The sequence below is a fragment of the Centrocercus urophasianus genome, unplaced genomic scaffold, assembly GCF_019232065.1.
Source record: "Centrocercus urophasianus isolate 14NV4802_14NV808 unplaced genomic scaffold, USGS_Curo_1.0 seq_29, whole genome shotgun sequence".
Classification (NCBI taxonomy): Eukaryota; Metazoa; Chordata; class Aves; order Galliformes; family Phasianidae; genus Centrocercus; species Centrocercus urophasianus.
This window is the reverse complement of record NW_024884855.1, coordinates 6,679,146-6,691,274: the sequence shown is the minus strand read 5'-3', so window position 1 is coordinate 6,691,274 and position 12,129 is coordinate 6,679,146. Positions and strand designations below refer to the sequence as shown.

Genomic DNA, 12,129 nt, shown 5'->3' with positions numbered 1-12,129 from the left:
CACAGGGTGCAGCTCATCCCTGTGCACGCTGCTGGGATGGATGAGGAGGGAGGGATTGTTGGAGTGGCTGCGTCCCAGCAGTGCCTGCAGGTTTCCACGGACCCGTTTTGCTGCTGACCATTTTGCTATGAGCTGTGTTGGACCGTTTGGCATTAGGAAAGATTTGCTCGGTGCCCCTCTGCCTGCATGGGCCTCGAGGGGAGCCAAGCCCCTCCTCCAGGAAAAGGAATCCTGGGCAGAACTTCCCGTTGGTTGGAAAACGTGAACTGCATCTGCAGTGAAAGCTCTTAATTCCTCTGTGTAACTCAAAGCTGTGCATATTGAAGAACCCGCCGCCAAATTGACCCTGAGCTGTATTTTTGCATCAGCCTGTGTTTATCCGGTTGGGTTCAGTTGGGACAGCAGGAGCAGCACATCCTGCTGTCTTTGAGCCCTGATGCATGGTGCAGGGTGTGGGGCTTTCTGCTTATGGGTACATTCTGCTTCTTTCTGTCACTAGAGTCCCAGTAGTTAATCTCTATTGTAAGAGAAGAAAGAGAAGAGATTTTCTCTAATTCCTTTTAAATGGCCTCCAAATGAGGGCTCAAGCAAAGATGACTAACGACAGACCTGATTAAACTAATTTGGAAGGAGAAGCTCTGACAGCAGCCCTCCAAGCCCAGGTGTAGCCCTGGGGATGACACACTGCCATCCATGCTGCGGATCTCCTTTGCCATGATATCTGAATTAAGGAAATTCATTGCTTTGTGTTTTTGGTTTGAGCAGAAGATTTCCTTCTTCACTGAAAACGTTTTTGTCTGTTTTCTGCAAACCTTTTACTTCCCACTGCCAGATACAGTCCCACTAATGGGATACTAAACCCCAGTTTGCTAGCAGTCAGCTCTGCACCTCCCATACTTCTCACCAAAGTGCTCCCTCTGAACATGCCTTCGCCTTCCAAGAACTGATAACATTAAAATACCCACAGTGTAGAGATATGCAGAGAAGCTCAGTGTCCCAGTCCTTCCCTGCAGTACTGGCAGTGATTAATGTGACACCCGTTCTTCTGTCCATCTCGCTTTTGTTTAATTATCACTGTTGCATTGTTTGTGTCTCTGGAGACCCGATCTGGTGGGATTGCCCTGATGGATTATGTATGAAATCCAGGTCAGTGCGTCCAAGTATTACTGCTTCATAATTTGCTGCGCCGCAGAGGCCAATAGAGATGCCTTGTATTATTAATTATACCAATATATTTTCATGAGTAATGTGATTAATTAGGCTGTGTGTATTACAGTTCCAGGCCTGCTCTGTTGTGTGTTTGTTCTTGGATGGAGGTGGCTGGCTCTGAGCAAGCAGCAAAATCTGCTCTGGGCAGAACTGCCCAGTGCCAGGCAGAATGCACAGCCCCAGCAGCACAGCAGCCCAGGGCCATGGGCAGTGCGGTGGTGGTGGTGCCACGGTGGCAGTGCCAGCACTGAGTTGGCACAGAGCTGCACCAAGGGCACAGCTCTCAGGCTCCAGGCTCTGCTCCCAGTGTGGCACAGCTGAACTTCTCCTGTCTCTTGTTTTCACGTAGGTCCAAGAAAAGTCACCACCCTTTAAGTGCCACGAAGAGGCCTTCCACTCTCCGGTGCAAGAATTCAAACAGTAAGGCAGTGTTTTTTCTTTCTGAGCAGTTGCTGCTGGGTTGCATTTTACTCCGTCAATTTCTTTCCTTTCTGCTGTGTGTTTGATCACAGGGGTCTGTTTCTTTGCTTTTTGACGTAGCTCTGCTCTGGCAGTCACACAAACAATTGTGTCTGGGATGGGTATTGTCCTGTCTGCTCGTGCTGAATTCCTTCCAGCAGTGCTTCGTGCCCTCGAGTTGCAGTGTTCCCATCCAGCTGCCAGCAGAGTACTCATCCCAGTCCCTGCGACTTCTCCTTGGCACCAGGACGCACAAAGGGAGCCAACCCAGTGGTCAGTGCTGCACTGTGCTGGGGCAATGCGGGCGCCCTGCCCTATGTTGGAGCACTGTGCGTGGGTCACGGTGAGGAAACCATCCCCTTCCACCTCCCCAGCCCTGCCGGGAGCTCAGCATGGAGGGAATCTTTCTGGGGATAACCTGAACGGCGCTGCACCAGTCTGTAGCTGAGAGCCAGGGAGGAGCCTCCTTGACTCTGCATTGAACTCCCTGGATTCACCCCTCCTCTAGGACAAGCCGATCATTGATGGGCTTTAGAAACTCCGGTCACAGTCAAAATTAAATCAAAAAATGAACTATTACTCAAAGTGACTCGGAGTTGCCTGAGATTTATATGCTTTGGGCAGCTCGAGCTCCATTTGCTGGATACTTCAGAAGCCTCACCACAAGCACACCGTGACCACCTGCAATTTCACACCGCTATAAGCTCGCTCTCATTGAGATTGGGGAGATGAAAAATGTCTTTATTAAGGGAAGTCGAAGGTCCCTGATTGGCTGCTAAGTGCGTTTTAATGTGTGGGGTGAGGGGTGCGGGGCTGGAGGTGGCATGGTGGTGCCTGAGCTCCTGTGAGAGCCTGGTGGGAGAACTCCAGATGAAGGATTTAGCTGCATTTTTTTGGCTGGTTGGACTGTCTCGAGATGGTGGATGGCTCTTGCTTCAGGGCAGCATGGGCTGTGCACCCTTGGACAGGCTGTGACATGCCTCCACCCATGTGGTGCTGCAGGTCCTCCTTCTGCTGCCTTTAGCTGCCTGTTTTGCTCCTTGACCATAAAACCGTGGCAGACCCATTGACAGGTTTCCTCCCTCCCCCCTGCCCCAGGACTCACGGAGCTGCTCTGGAGGGAGCTCTCACTGTGCTCCTTGCAGTTCCTGGTGGTTCCTGCCGGGCAGTGGCTGTGCACAGACACCCCTACACGCGGGTGCGTTGTGCTGTCAGTGTGCTCCATTACGTATTCCCTGCTCTCCTACCCCTGAGCGTGCCCTGCTCGCCTCCCCACCGTCATTGCTGCATCCCAAGCGAGTCCTGCACGCTGCAGACAGAGCCACGGGAGCGGCTGCTGCTTCCTGCTGCTCCTGTTTCCCCAGCACACCGCTGTGGGTATCCACCCCAGAATGATCTTTTATTCCCGCATTTGTGTCTTTACTCCAGGAATCATGCACTGAACCTGGAGCGAAGTCAAGCACGGAGCCTCCTCCCAGCTCATCCAGCAACACGTTCACAAAAGGCCCTGTTATTATCCCCACGTCCACACACTCTAACCCTGTAATTAGATGCTTAGGCTATGATTGCCCCATTGTCCGCTGGATGGGTTTAATCATTCTTTCCTCCTACAGTGGCAATTTTGTCCCAATTAATTATTTCAGTTTGAACAGCAATAGCTGGTTGAGTTTAGAGAGAAATTAAAAGGGTAGAGCACAATAATGAAGAGCGAGCTAACCAGGGAAAAGCTGCAGACAAGGCTGCTGCTCCATGCTCTCCTCTGAGGGCTGGAGCACCTCCTTGCCTGCACATGGCAGCAGGGCTGTGTGTTCATCCTCAGGTCCAGCAGAAGGTGCTGCTGCAGCCGTGGTGGCCGTGACAGCAGTGGTGGCTCCAAGGTGAGTGGCAGTGCAGGCAGAGCAAAGAGATGAGGGCAATGCCACAAATTAGGGTCAGCCTATGGCTATCAATGGCAGCTCTCTGAGGAGACAGTTCTGCCGAGGCTGTGCTCCCTGCACTCCTATCCTGTGCCCAAACCCCCCATTTATTCACTTTATCTCCCCATTTATTCACTCTTGGCCACACAGTGGCAGAGCCCTGCAGCTCCCCAGCACTGCAGCATGTGTTTTGGTGGTTCTCAGAGGGATAGGTGCTGTTCTCTGGGTGATTCAGGATGCAATTGAATTGGGTTAAAAAAAATAAAATACAAATGTTAAGGTTATACAAGGTTTTGAGGGGAGAGGGGAAAAATATTCATGCCTTTCAGGAGTTACAAAAATGCTGCCTGTGCAATTCATGTATAATTCAGTGAATTCCAGAGTAGTTTGAATATTTAAATTATGTATGATCAAAGCAATAAAGAAATCTGCTTTTCCTCACTCCGAGCCCCCAGACGTAATGCTCCCAAGCGGCCCCTCCCCAAAATGCAGCTTCTCACCTCCATTGTGCCTCATTGCTGCAAAGAAATTGAGTTCGTCTGGAAAAGTGCAGTGCTGAGTGCGGCCACTGCTCCCCAGCAGCCAAAGGTGGGCAGGTGGGGGCAGCCCCACAGCATCCCAACCCCACCTCATCTCTGTGCTGTGACTCCCAGGTGCAGGGGAGGTTCTGGCTGGAGCTGGGGCTGGGGCTGCAGCTCCCCCAACAAACCGAATGGGGAAAAAGCAAAAGAGGGGGAAAATGGACAGAATGCTGCCTCTGCCCCTCCCTTGGCTCCTGTCCAGATGCTGTAAATTTTCATTGGTAATCTGTAATTTAATGATCTATTCCCAAGAGAAAATTAGTCAATTTACAAAAAAAAAAAAAAAAAAATCGCTGTTAATTTAAGCATAATGGTGGGAGAGCAGTGTGAGTGCTGCAGCCATCCTCAACCTCTGCTATTCCCTCTGCTCAGCCCTGCAGAGGGCAATTACAAGGCAGAATCTTAGTAATACGCTGAGGTCCATTTGAAATCTCCCAGCAAAGACTGCAGAGAGGTTCCCGGGGGCATGAAAAGCAATTTCCTCCTGGAATAGGAGGTGGTTCTGAGCTGGAGCATGGCTCAGCTGAATGAAGGTGCTGAGACCTGGAGAGCAGGAGTGAGTCCTGTGCTGGGGATGGCAGTGGGCACACCCCAGTGATGTGAGCACACCCCAGTGATGTGGGCACACCCCTCTGGTGGGGGCAGAGCCTGAGCAGTGTGGCAGAGGCCGTCCCTTCCACAGGTATTGAGATGGATGGTGGTGGCTTTGCTCATTAGAGCCTGTGGCAAAGGGTAGGTGCTGGAAGTCTCCGCTGTGGGGAAGAGCTGCAAGGGAGCTCATTAACTTGAAAAATTGGGTCCAGAGGGCTCATTTGTCTGATATCAGTTCTGTGTTTTCTCTAGTAAAGTAGAAAACGAGGGAGGGGGATCCGAGCCGCCCCTCAGTGACTGACTCTTTGATTTAGCCCTTCCTGATCCATGTCCTTTCTTTCAAACAGCCTGTAACACAGCTTGCTTTTCATAGTTTTAAGCCTGTCCATGTGAACATGGTCAGACCCTGCCATGTGTTCTCCTGGCACCGCACTGCTGTGCTTCCAAGCAGCACACAGCCGTGCCCTTTGGTCAGGTGCTTGTGAAGCAAGGTCCAGGCAGGACGGAGCAGGGCAGCTTCGGACTGCTGCAGGCCACCAGTTGCTGCTATCAGGGAGCCAAACCGTGTGCTGCATCCACACTACAACCACAGCCACACATTCCATAAAGCAGGGCTCTGGTGCGCTGCTCGCAGCCATGCACCCTGCACCGGTCTGCCCCCGTGGCTCTGAATGCATTTGCAGCAGGGACCCCAGCCTGTTGGAACCCGGCCGGCAGTGAAAGTGACAATTAATGACAGCTTGAACAGCAATCCTGCTAATTGCATCACGCTATTAATAAGGCAGAGCTGTCAAAGCACAGCAACTGCTCGAGCGGAAGTCAGGCAGCGTCTGAGCCAGCCGTGGTCCCCAGCCCCGCACGTGGGGGGAGGCATGGGAAGGTTGTGGGGCTCAGTGTTGCTGCTCCATGCAGGGGCAGCTCCCAGCCCCCAGCAGCTGACAGCGGTGCAAAGCGATGTTCTCTTTGCAGTCTTTCCCATTAAATTAGAAGGGAAATCTAGTTCCTGTTTTTAAAAGAAGGCGAGTGAAGTCAGTGTTAAATATAGATATATGGTATGTAAATGAATCTGACAACTGAGTGAATAAAAAATGAAGGTGTAAATTATTGAAGGGTGGGAGGAGATGGCGCATGCAAATAGCATTAATGTGGAAGGAGGCAGCTCTCTGAGCAGGGAACAGAGGTTTGGAAACGTAATTATTTCTTTTACGAAAAGGGCCACAGATTAAATAAAAGCCAACAGAACTGGCACACGTTTATTTCAAAGGCCTTCCATCCTGTCGTGTCACTTTATTCTCCTACCTTTTTTTATTGATTTGTTTGCCCGCTAATTAATGGGAGCAATCAACGCCTGCTGGATGCTTAAGCTTTAGCTAAAACAAGGCGAAATGAGCTTTGCCGGGGTTGCAGGGGTGGCCGTGGGGTTTTGATCCGAGGCACAGGGCGGTGTGCGGTGCTGCAGCAGGGATGCACTGCTGCTGCGTGTAGCGAACGGGCGTTTATTTCCCCGTGCACACCAGAGCTGGCACCTGAGGGGGCTTCCTCAGCTGCACGTACTCTGTGTGCATCCCGTTTGCATCCCGCCCGCCCCCCGCCGCTCGGTGCCGCCCCGCTCCGCGCTCTGCCGCTGTCTCCGTGGTAACGGCGCCGCCGCTCCGCTCCGCTCCGCTCCTTTGTGTGCACCGCGGCGCTGGCGGGCGGCCAGGAGCTGCCCCAAGCCGAGGCTCCGCGGCGGGGCCGCCTGTGTCCGTGCTGCCAGAGGCGAAGGGGCCCCAGGAGAGGCGCGGCGTGGCTGCGCCCAGGGCTCCCGGAACGTCCTCGAGGCGAGCGGCGGCGGCTGCTGAGCTGGAGGGGATCCGGCGGCAGAGAGCAATGGCACCGCTGCCAGCAGCGTGGTGCCAGCAGTGCAGTGCGGTGCAAGGGAACGCCGGCAGTGCCGGCAATTCGATGCCAGCAGTAGCAGCGCTATCAGCCCGGCCTGCAGCTCCCGGGAGGGTCAGACCCTCCCCTGGGGCTCGCTGCCCCACCAGCACCCTGCGTTCGCCAAGTGGAACTGGCCAGGATTGCCAAACGTGCCCCACAACTTCACGAGCAGTCTTCAGTTGTTACGTTTCAGTCTGTTTGAGGTGGATAGTCTTATTAAGGTAAAACTGAACATTTTATTGTGAAAATGAATGTGAAAATCTTCAGGGCTGGATGTGGCTCAGGGCAGCCTGGTCTGGTGGTTGGCGACCCTGTGTGTAGCAGAGGGGTTGAAACCAGATGGTCATTGTGGTCCTTTTCAACCCAAGCCATTCTATGATTCTATGATCCTATAAACTACAGCATTTACAGCTAAATGGAAGTGCACTTGTCAAAACCAACACACTGGCCTTAAGCAATGTGTTTGTTTTGCAGTGCAAAACAAGGAAGGAGGAGGAGATCTTCATCTGTGATCTCTGCAGCACTTCTCAGAACTGAATAGAAAGGGAAAAACAAAGGCAGTTTATTAAAAAAATAAAAAAATAAAATCCACAGGGAAAAAAAAAAACAAGCACAATAACAAACAAGATTTTGCAGATGTAAATGAAAACAGGCCAGACAAAAAGGAATGATGTATTTGAGATACGTACTGGAATTTTTGTCAAGATGGCAAAGATTTGGAATTAGATTCTTGCACAGCACCTGGTAATGGAGGAGGCTGAGGTGCCAGTGCAGGACCGATGCCGTGCCCATGTCCCCTCCCCACGGAGGGAAGGATGCAAGGGATCCTCAGTGTGATTTTCTTCTGAGGTGTGGTGCAGCCCTGGCAAATAAAGCTTGGAAGCATCTATTGCACTGCGCCACTTGAGAGACCAGGGGATGTGTAATTGGCTGGATGCAGAGTGAAAGTCAGGCTCAGCGATTCCATTTTACAGTTGGCAGCCTTCCCAAGTGCAGATCAAGGGAAGCAAGTTGGACTAGCTTTAAAACACAGGGAAATTTGTTATCTTTTATAATATTTTGCTGATTTAAAGGGTAGGATTAAATTCTCATTTAATAAGCCCAAGTGACCGCTCCCCCCATTCTGATCACTGTGTCACAGCGATAATGCTGGAAAGGCACTGGGAGCCTGGAGGCACGGCAGCATATTCTGTCCTCCCCAGCACAGACCTGATGATTGCTCGCTGCTGCAGCCCATGAGCAGGCGCTGGCTGCTTTGTGGTGAGCCTTGCAGCACAGCATGGGAGCTGCTTCCCAAAGCTGCTCAGAAGGCAAGCGTTTGAGCAATGAAAGAAGGCATTTGGTGTTAGCACCTTCCAACTCTCTTGTTTGCATTGCCCCTCCTAAATAAGGATCCTACGGAGACCCAGATGTGTAACATAAATAGTTTGGTTGACTCAACTAAGCTGCTCCTGGGCAGGCTTTGTTTTATGAGCAAGAACTGCCTCTTCAGGGCTTTCACCTTACCAGCTCCTACCATGTCATTTTTAAATAGTTCTAAAAATGCATCCTGTAAATAAAATCCCTACCATGAACAAGAAGAGCCTTTCCACAGAGCAGTGCACAGAGCCTCTCTGTGAGCGAGAAAACTGTTTTCCCTTGTCTGTCAGATCAGCTCATTTAGATTATTTAAGTCAAGTGCAACTTTGAAAACAATCTGGTTTGCTCGTGATGGCTTCCTCATTCCGCATAATGATGCTGAATGTAACAAGCAGCAAAGGGTTGTTGACAGCAAATTTTCCACATGCTCAGGCCCGTGCTTCTCATGTCGACTTATAAAAGAGCCCCTTGCTTTATTTTCCCCAGACATTAGGCAGAAAGTATTTCCTAACATGTCAGCTTTAGAACTCCATGCTGGAGCTTCCTTTTCACACGAAGCCTTCACAGCAAACGCAGATAAAGGGGAGGGTGGAGGAAAGGGGAGCTCTGAAATGGCGCCAGCTCCTTTTTAACTGCTTTTAGTCGGCGCGTTCCTCTGTCTCTTGCAGTTCATTCTCTCACTCTGATTATGTAAAAATCCTAATTAAAAAGTTAATGGGGAACTGAAGACAGGAGGATCCAGATGTATGCCAGGCTGGCAGGGGGCAGATGGTGGCTGCTGTTGGGAGAGGATACGTGGGGATCAGTGACCAGAAGGCCATGTTTACTGAGTGGTGAAAATGTAACAGAGATCCTTTGCTGGCAGCTGCATGACGGCAGAGCAGGTTTTTCCCTTCAGTAGTTGTTTCCATTTTTTCTAGTTTCACATATGGCCATGGTGCTTTGGAGGTATTCATGTACACATCAGGAAAGCAGCAAAGTTCAGCACTAACAGGACACGATGTGCTGCTTCCCAAATCCCAATGCACCTCTGTTTTGCTGGGGTGCAGGCAGTTGGTGTGGGATGGGGATGAAGTTCATCCTTCTGCTGCTTTAAGAAGAGACACTTCTTATCCAAGCGTTGTTGTCTTGCCTGAATTTCTCCTGCGTGCCCAGCAGTAACCCAGCAGTGTAGGAACACAGCTGAAATAAAGTGCCACTTGGGAGGGTGAAAACTGTAGGAGTGCAAGGTTGGTGTGAGGAGATGTTGAGATAAGCAGTGGGGTTATTTAATGCAGCTGATTGGCCAGCAGTACAAACAACTGTAATATTTATAAGACAGAATGGAAGCATTTTCTGCAGCAGTCTAGCTGCTAGGAGCATGTGCATAAATAAAATCAGGGAACAATCGAAAATAATAAAGAAAACTACAGATCTTGACTATGAATTTTATTGAAAGAGGCATAATACAGTTAACAAAACAACATGAAAAGAATACATAATGAATGTATTAGCCTTCATAACTGAGGAGTACCTTAACAGCAGCCCTCCTACATTGAGCACAGTCCCATTAAAGACAGATAAAACAGAACTGCAGTGAATGAAACAGCCAGAGGAAGCTGAATCCAGATGCTAGCAAATAGCAGCTCTTAGTTGCACCCAATTACATGACAATCCTAACTTCCCCACATGAAAAAAAAATAAACTTAAGACCAAATTTAACTTCCAAGTTATTAATAGAAGCACAAAAACCAATTTCAAACTGTCAGTGCTCCTTTAAGTACATGAAAAATAATACTATCATTTTATGCATGTGCATGTTCAGCTCACAGCAATTCAAGCTCTATCATTAAGCCTCTAGGAAGAGGACAAAAATAACCTTGCTGGCTAGGCTGCATTGTTGTAAGTGCTCATCTTGAATAAAGTAGGATCTGCTTCAGCTGAAAAATACACCATTCATGCTGGCAGAAAGGCAGGTGATAGTACAGCATATTTTCAGAGACAACTGCCCATTTGTCCAGGACATCCATTTATTTTTCAGGTGCATAAAATGGCATTCTTCTTTTTTTTTTTTTTTTTCACAAACATTAATAAGAATGGTGAAACTGAGCAGGTAAATGTTTGTGATGATGTTGCAAACCGGATGCTTGAAGAGAGCAAGGACTTCCCCGTGCTAACAAAATCACTTCTCAATGCAGCTCTTATAATAGAGCAAGCAGGACAACGCTTATTTCCATGTGAACGGTGGAAGGGAGCTTAGAAGAAAATTAAATTCCTGAACAGTGCTGCAGGCACATACAATAACAATTATTCCTTGAACAGTGGCTGTTCAGACTGCCGGGATATTTTTAAGTAGTGCTTTAGAACTAAATGCAGGAATGCCGGCAAGCAGCGGTCTGAATGACAGTTTGGCTGTGCACAAAAACAACCCAGCACTGGGGCCAGACAGAATGTATTGAAAGCTAATATATCTCGATTTTTTCTTGCAGAGATGTACTAGCTACAAGTATGACATCAGTGTACTTGGTATGGCACAAGTGCCTTCCCAGTCCAACTTTTCTGAAAAGAAAAGGATGATTTGTATTCACTGTATAATCTGTCTTTTATTAGACAGCCTGCTAAGAGTGGTACATCTGCCTCTTTCTGAGAATTTTATCCCGTAGGCATTGGAACTTGGAAGTAGAAGTCAGCCATAGAGTTTGTAAATGCTGTTTAAGCTGACTCACAAGTTTAAAACTGATATTGCAAATCATCCTCTTATATATGCTTCTTATTTATGCCAATAACAACACTTTAAACTGCTCTAACTAAAATTATGTATGTATAAAACCCTCTTTGCCATTAGTTATTCTGTGGACTTGGGCAGTGAAAACGAAATTATTTCATTTTGAGGAACTTTGCAGCTCACACTGGCAGTATTTGGGCTACAAAGACCTCATCCCAGTGCTACCTCAGCCTTGCCTACAGAGCAGTGCCTCTGTGGATGTGGCTCTGCCTGCTGCAGTTTTTTGTCTGATCTCATTACTTGTTTCAGAATGCTGTTCTCAATTCGCTTGCACAATTCCCAGTCAGTCCTCTGACTGGTTTGGTTTCTCCAAAGTAATTTATGGGATATTTTTACTGAACTCGAGAGCAGTAAAACAAAGAGTATGCTTCATAGGTTCTCCTTTCTTTATTGCATGCATATGGCATTAGCTCTGTTTACTCTTTGCATTATGTGTTCACATAAACCAATTTCTAGCTAGGTTTGTGAGTGCTGGGTGCTTTTCAGTTCCTTCCCTCGACTTAATGAAGTTTGTGGAAGAGTAAGAGAAGCACTGTCTTACTTCATGGACATACTTGGACATTAACACTTTTCCATCAGTCTTAGTGGTTACTGTTTCCTCAAAATTCAGAGAAAAGCTGAAGAAAGAACTGTGACATGAAGGGAAAAATATCGGTGGAAATCTGTGTTATTTTCCTATTTGCGTGTCATCTTGCAATCCTCAGGGATGTGGCTGTTCTTTTCTATGGGATGTTTCATAAAGGAATGCTTAGACTTCGGTGTGTACTTTCAAGGTTAGTAAGAAGTAAGCACTGACACACGGCACCCCTAAGCAATAAGCTGCTCAAAGGGAAGGAGCGCTGCTGAGATCTACCCCCGAGGCCTCGCTCCGAGACGGGCCGCGACCTAACCGAGGGCGCTTCGCCACCCCGCCCCGTTGCTAGGGCGGTCGCTACGGCGCCATGTTGGGAGAGCGCGGCGACCCGGAAGCGCTTGCAGGGGCGGGGTTTCGCTTCCTGTGCGGCGGGGCCGGACCCGGCCGGGTTAGGAGGCAGGAAATGGCGGCGGTGCTGCAGCAGCAGCTGCCGGGCCCTCCCGCTCCGCAGTGCCGGGCCCAGGCCGCCTAGAGCCGCCGCGCCAGCGCCGGGCCCGGGCCACAGCCACGCCGGGCCGGACTCCGAGCACTTTACATACATGAGGTAGCGGGCGGGGCTGGGCGGCGGGAAGGGCGGGCGCCGCCGGGCTGAGGCGCCAGCGGGGTCCTGGGCGGCGGGCGGGGGAGGGGCCGGGAGGCGGCGGCGGGGGAAGGGGGGCTCGGGGCAGCGCCCGCCACCCCCCCCGGCAGCAAAAA

General features: G+C 49.8%; 1 protein-coding gene across 2 annotated transcripts in view; it reads left to right on the top strand.

Moving 5' to 3' along the window:
• The first annotated feature begins 11,897 nt into the window (after positions 1 to 11,897).
• The window catches only part of TNRC6A (trinucleotide repeat containing adaptor 6A), a 42,994-nt gene continuing 42,762 nt past the window's right edge, over positions 11,898 to 12,129 (top strand). For both annotated transcript variants that reach the window (XM_042827535.1, XM_042827534.1), the window contains exon 1: positions 11,898 to 11,977. In XM_042827535.1, coding sequence (XP_042683469.1) covers positions 11,973 to 11,977 — 5 coding nt within the window. In that variant the 5' untranslated portion in view covers positions 11,898 to 11,972. The remainder of the gene's footprint in view (positions 11,978 to 12,129) is intronic.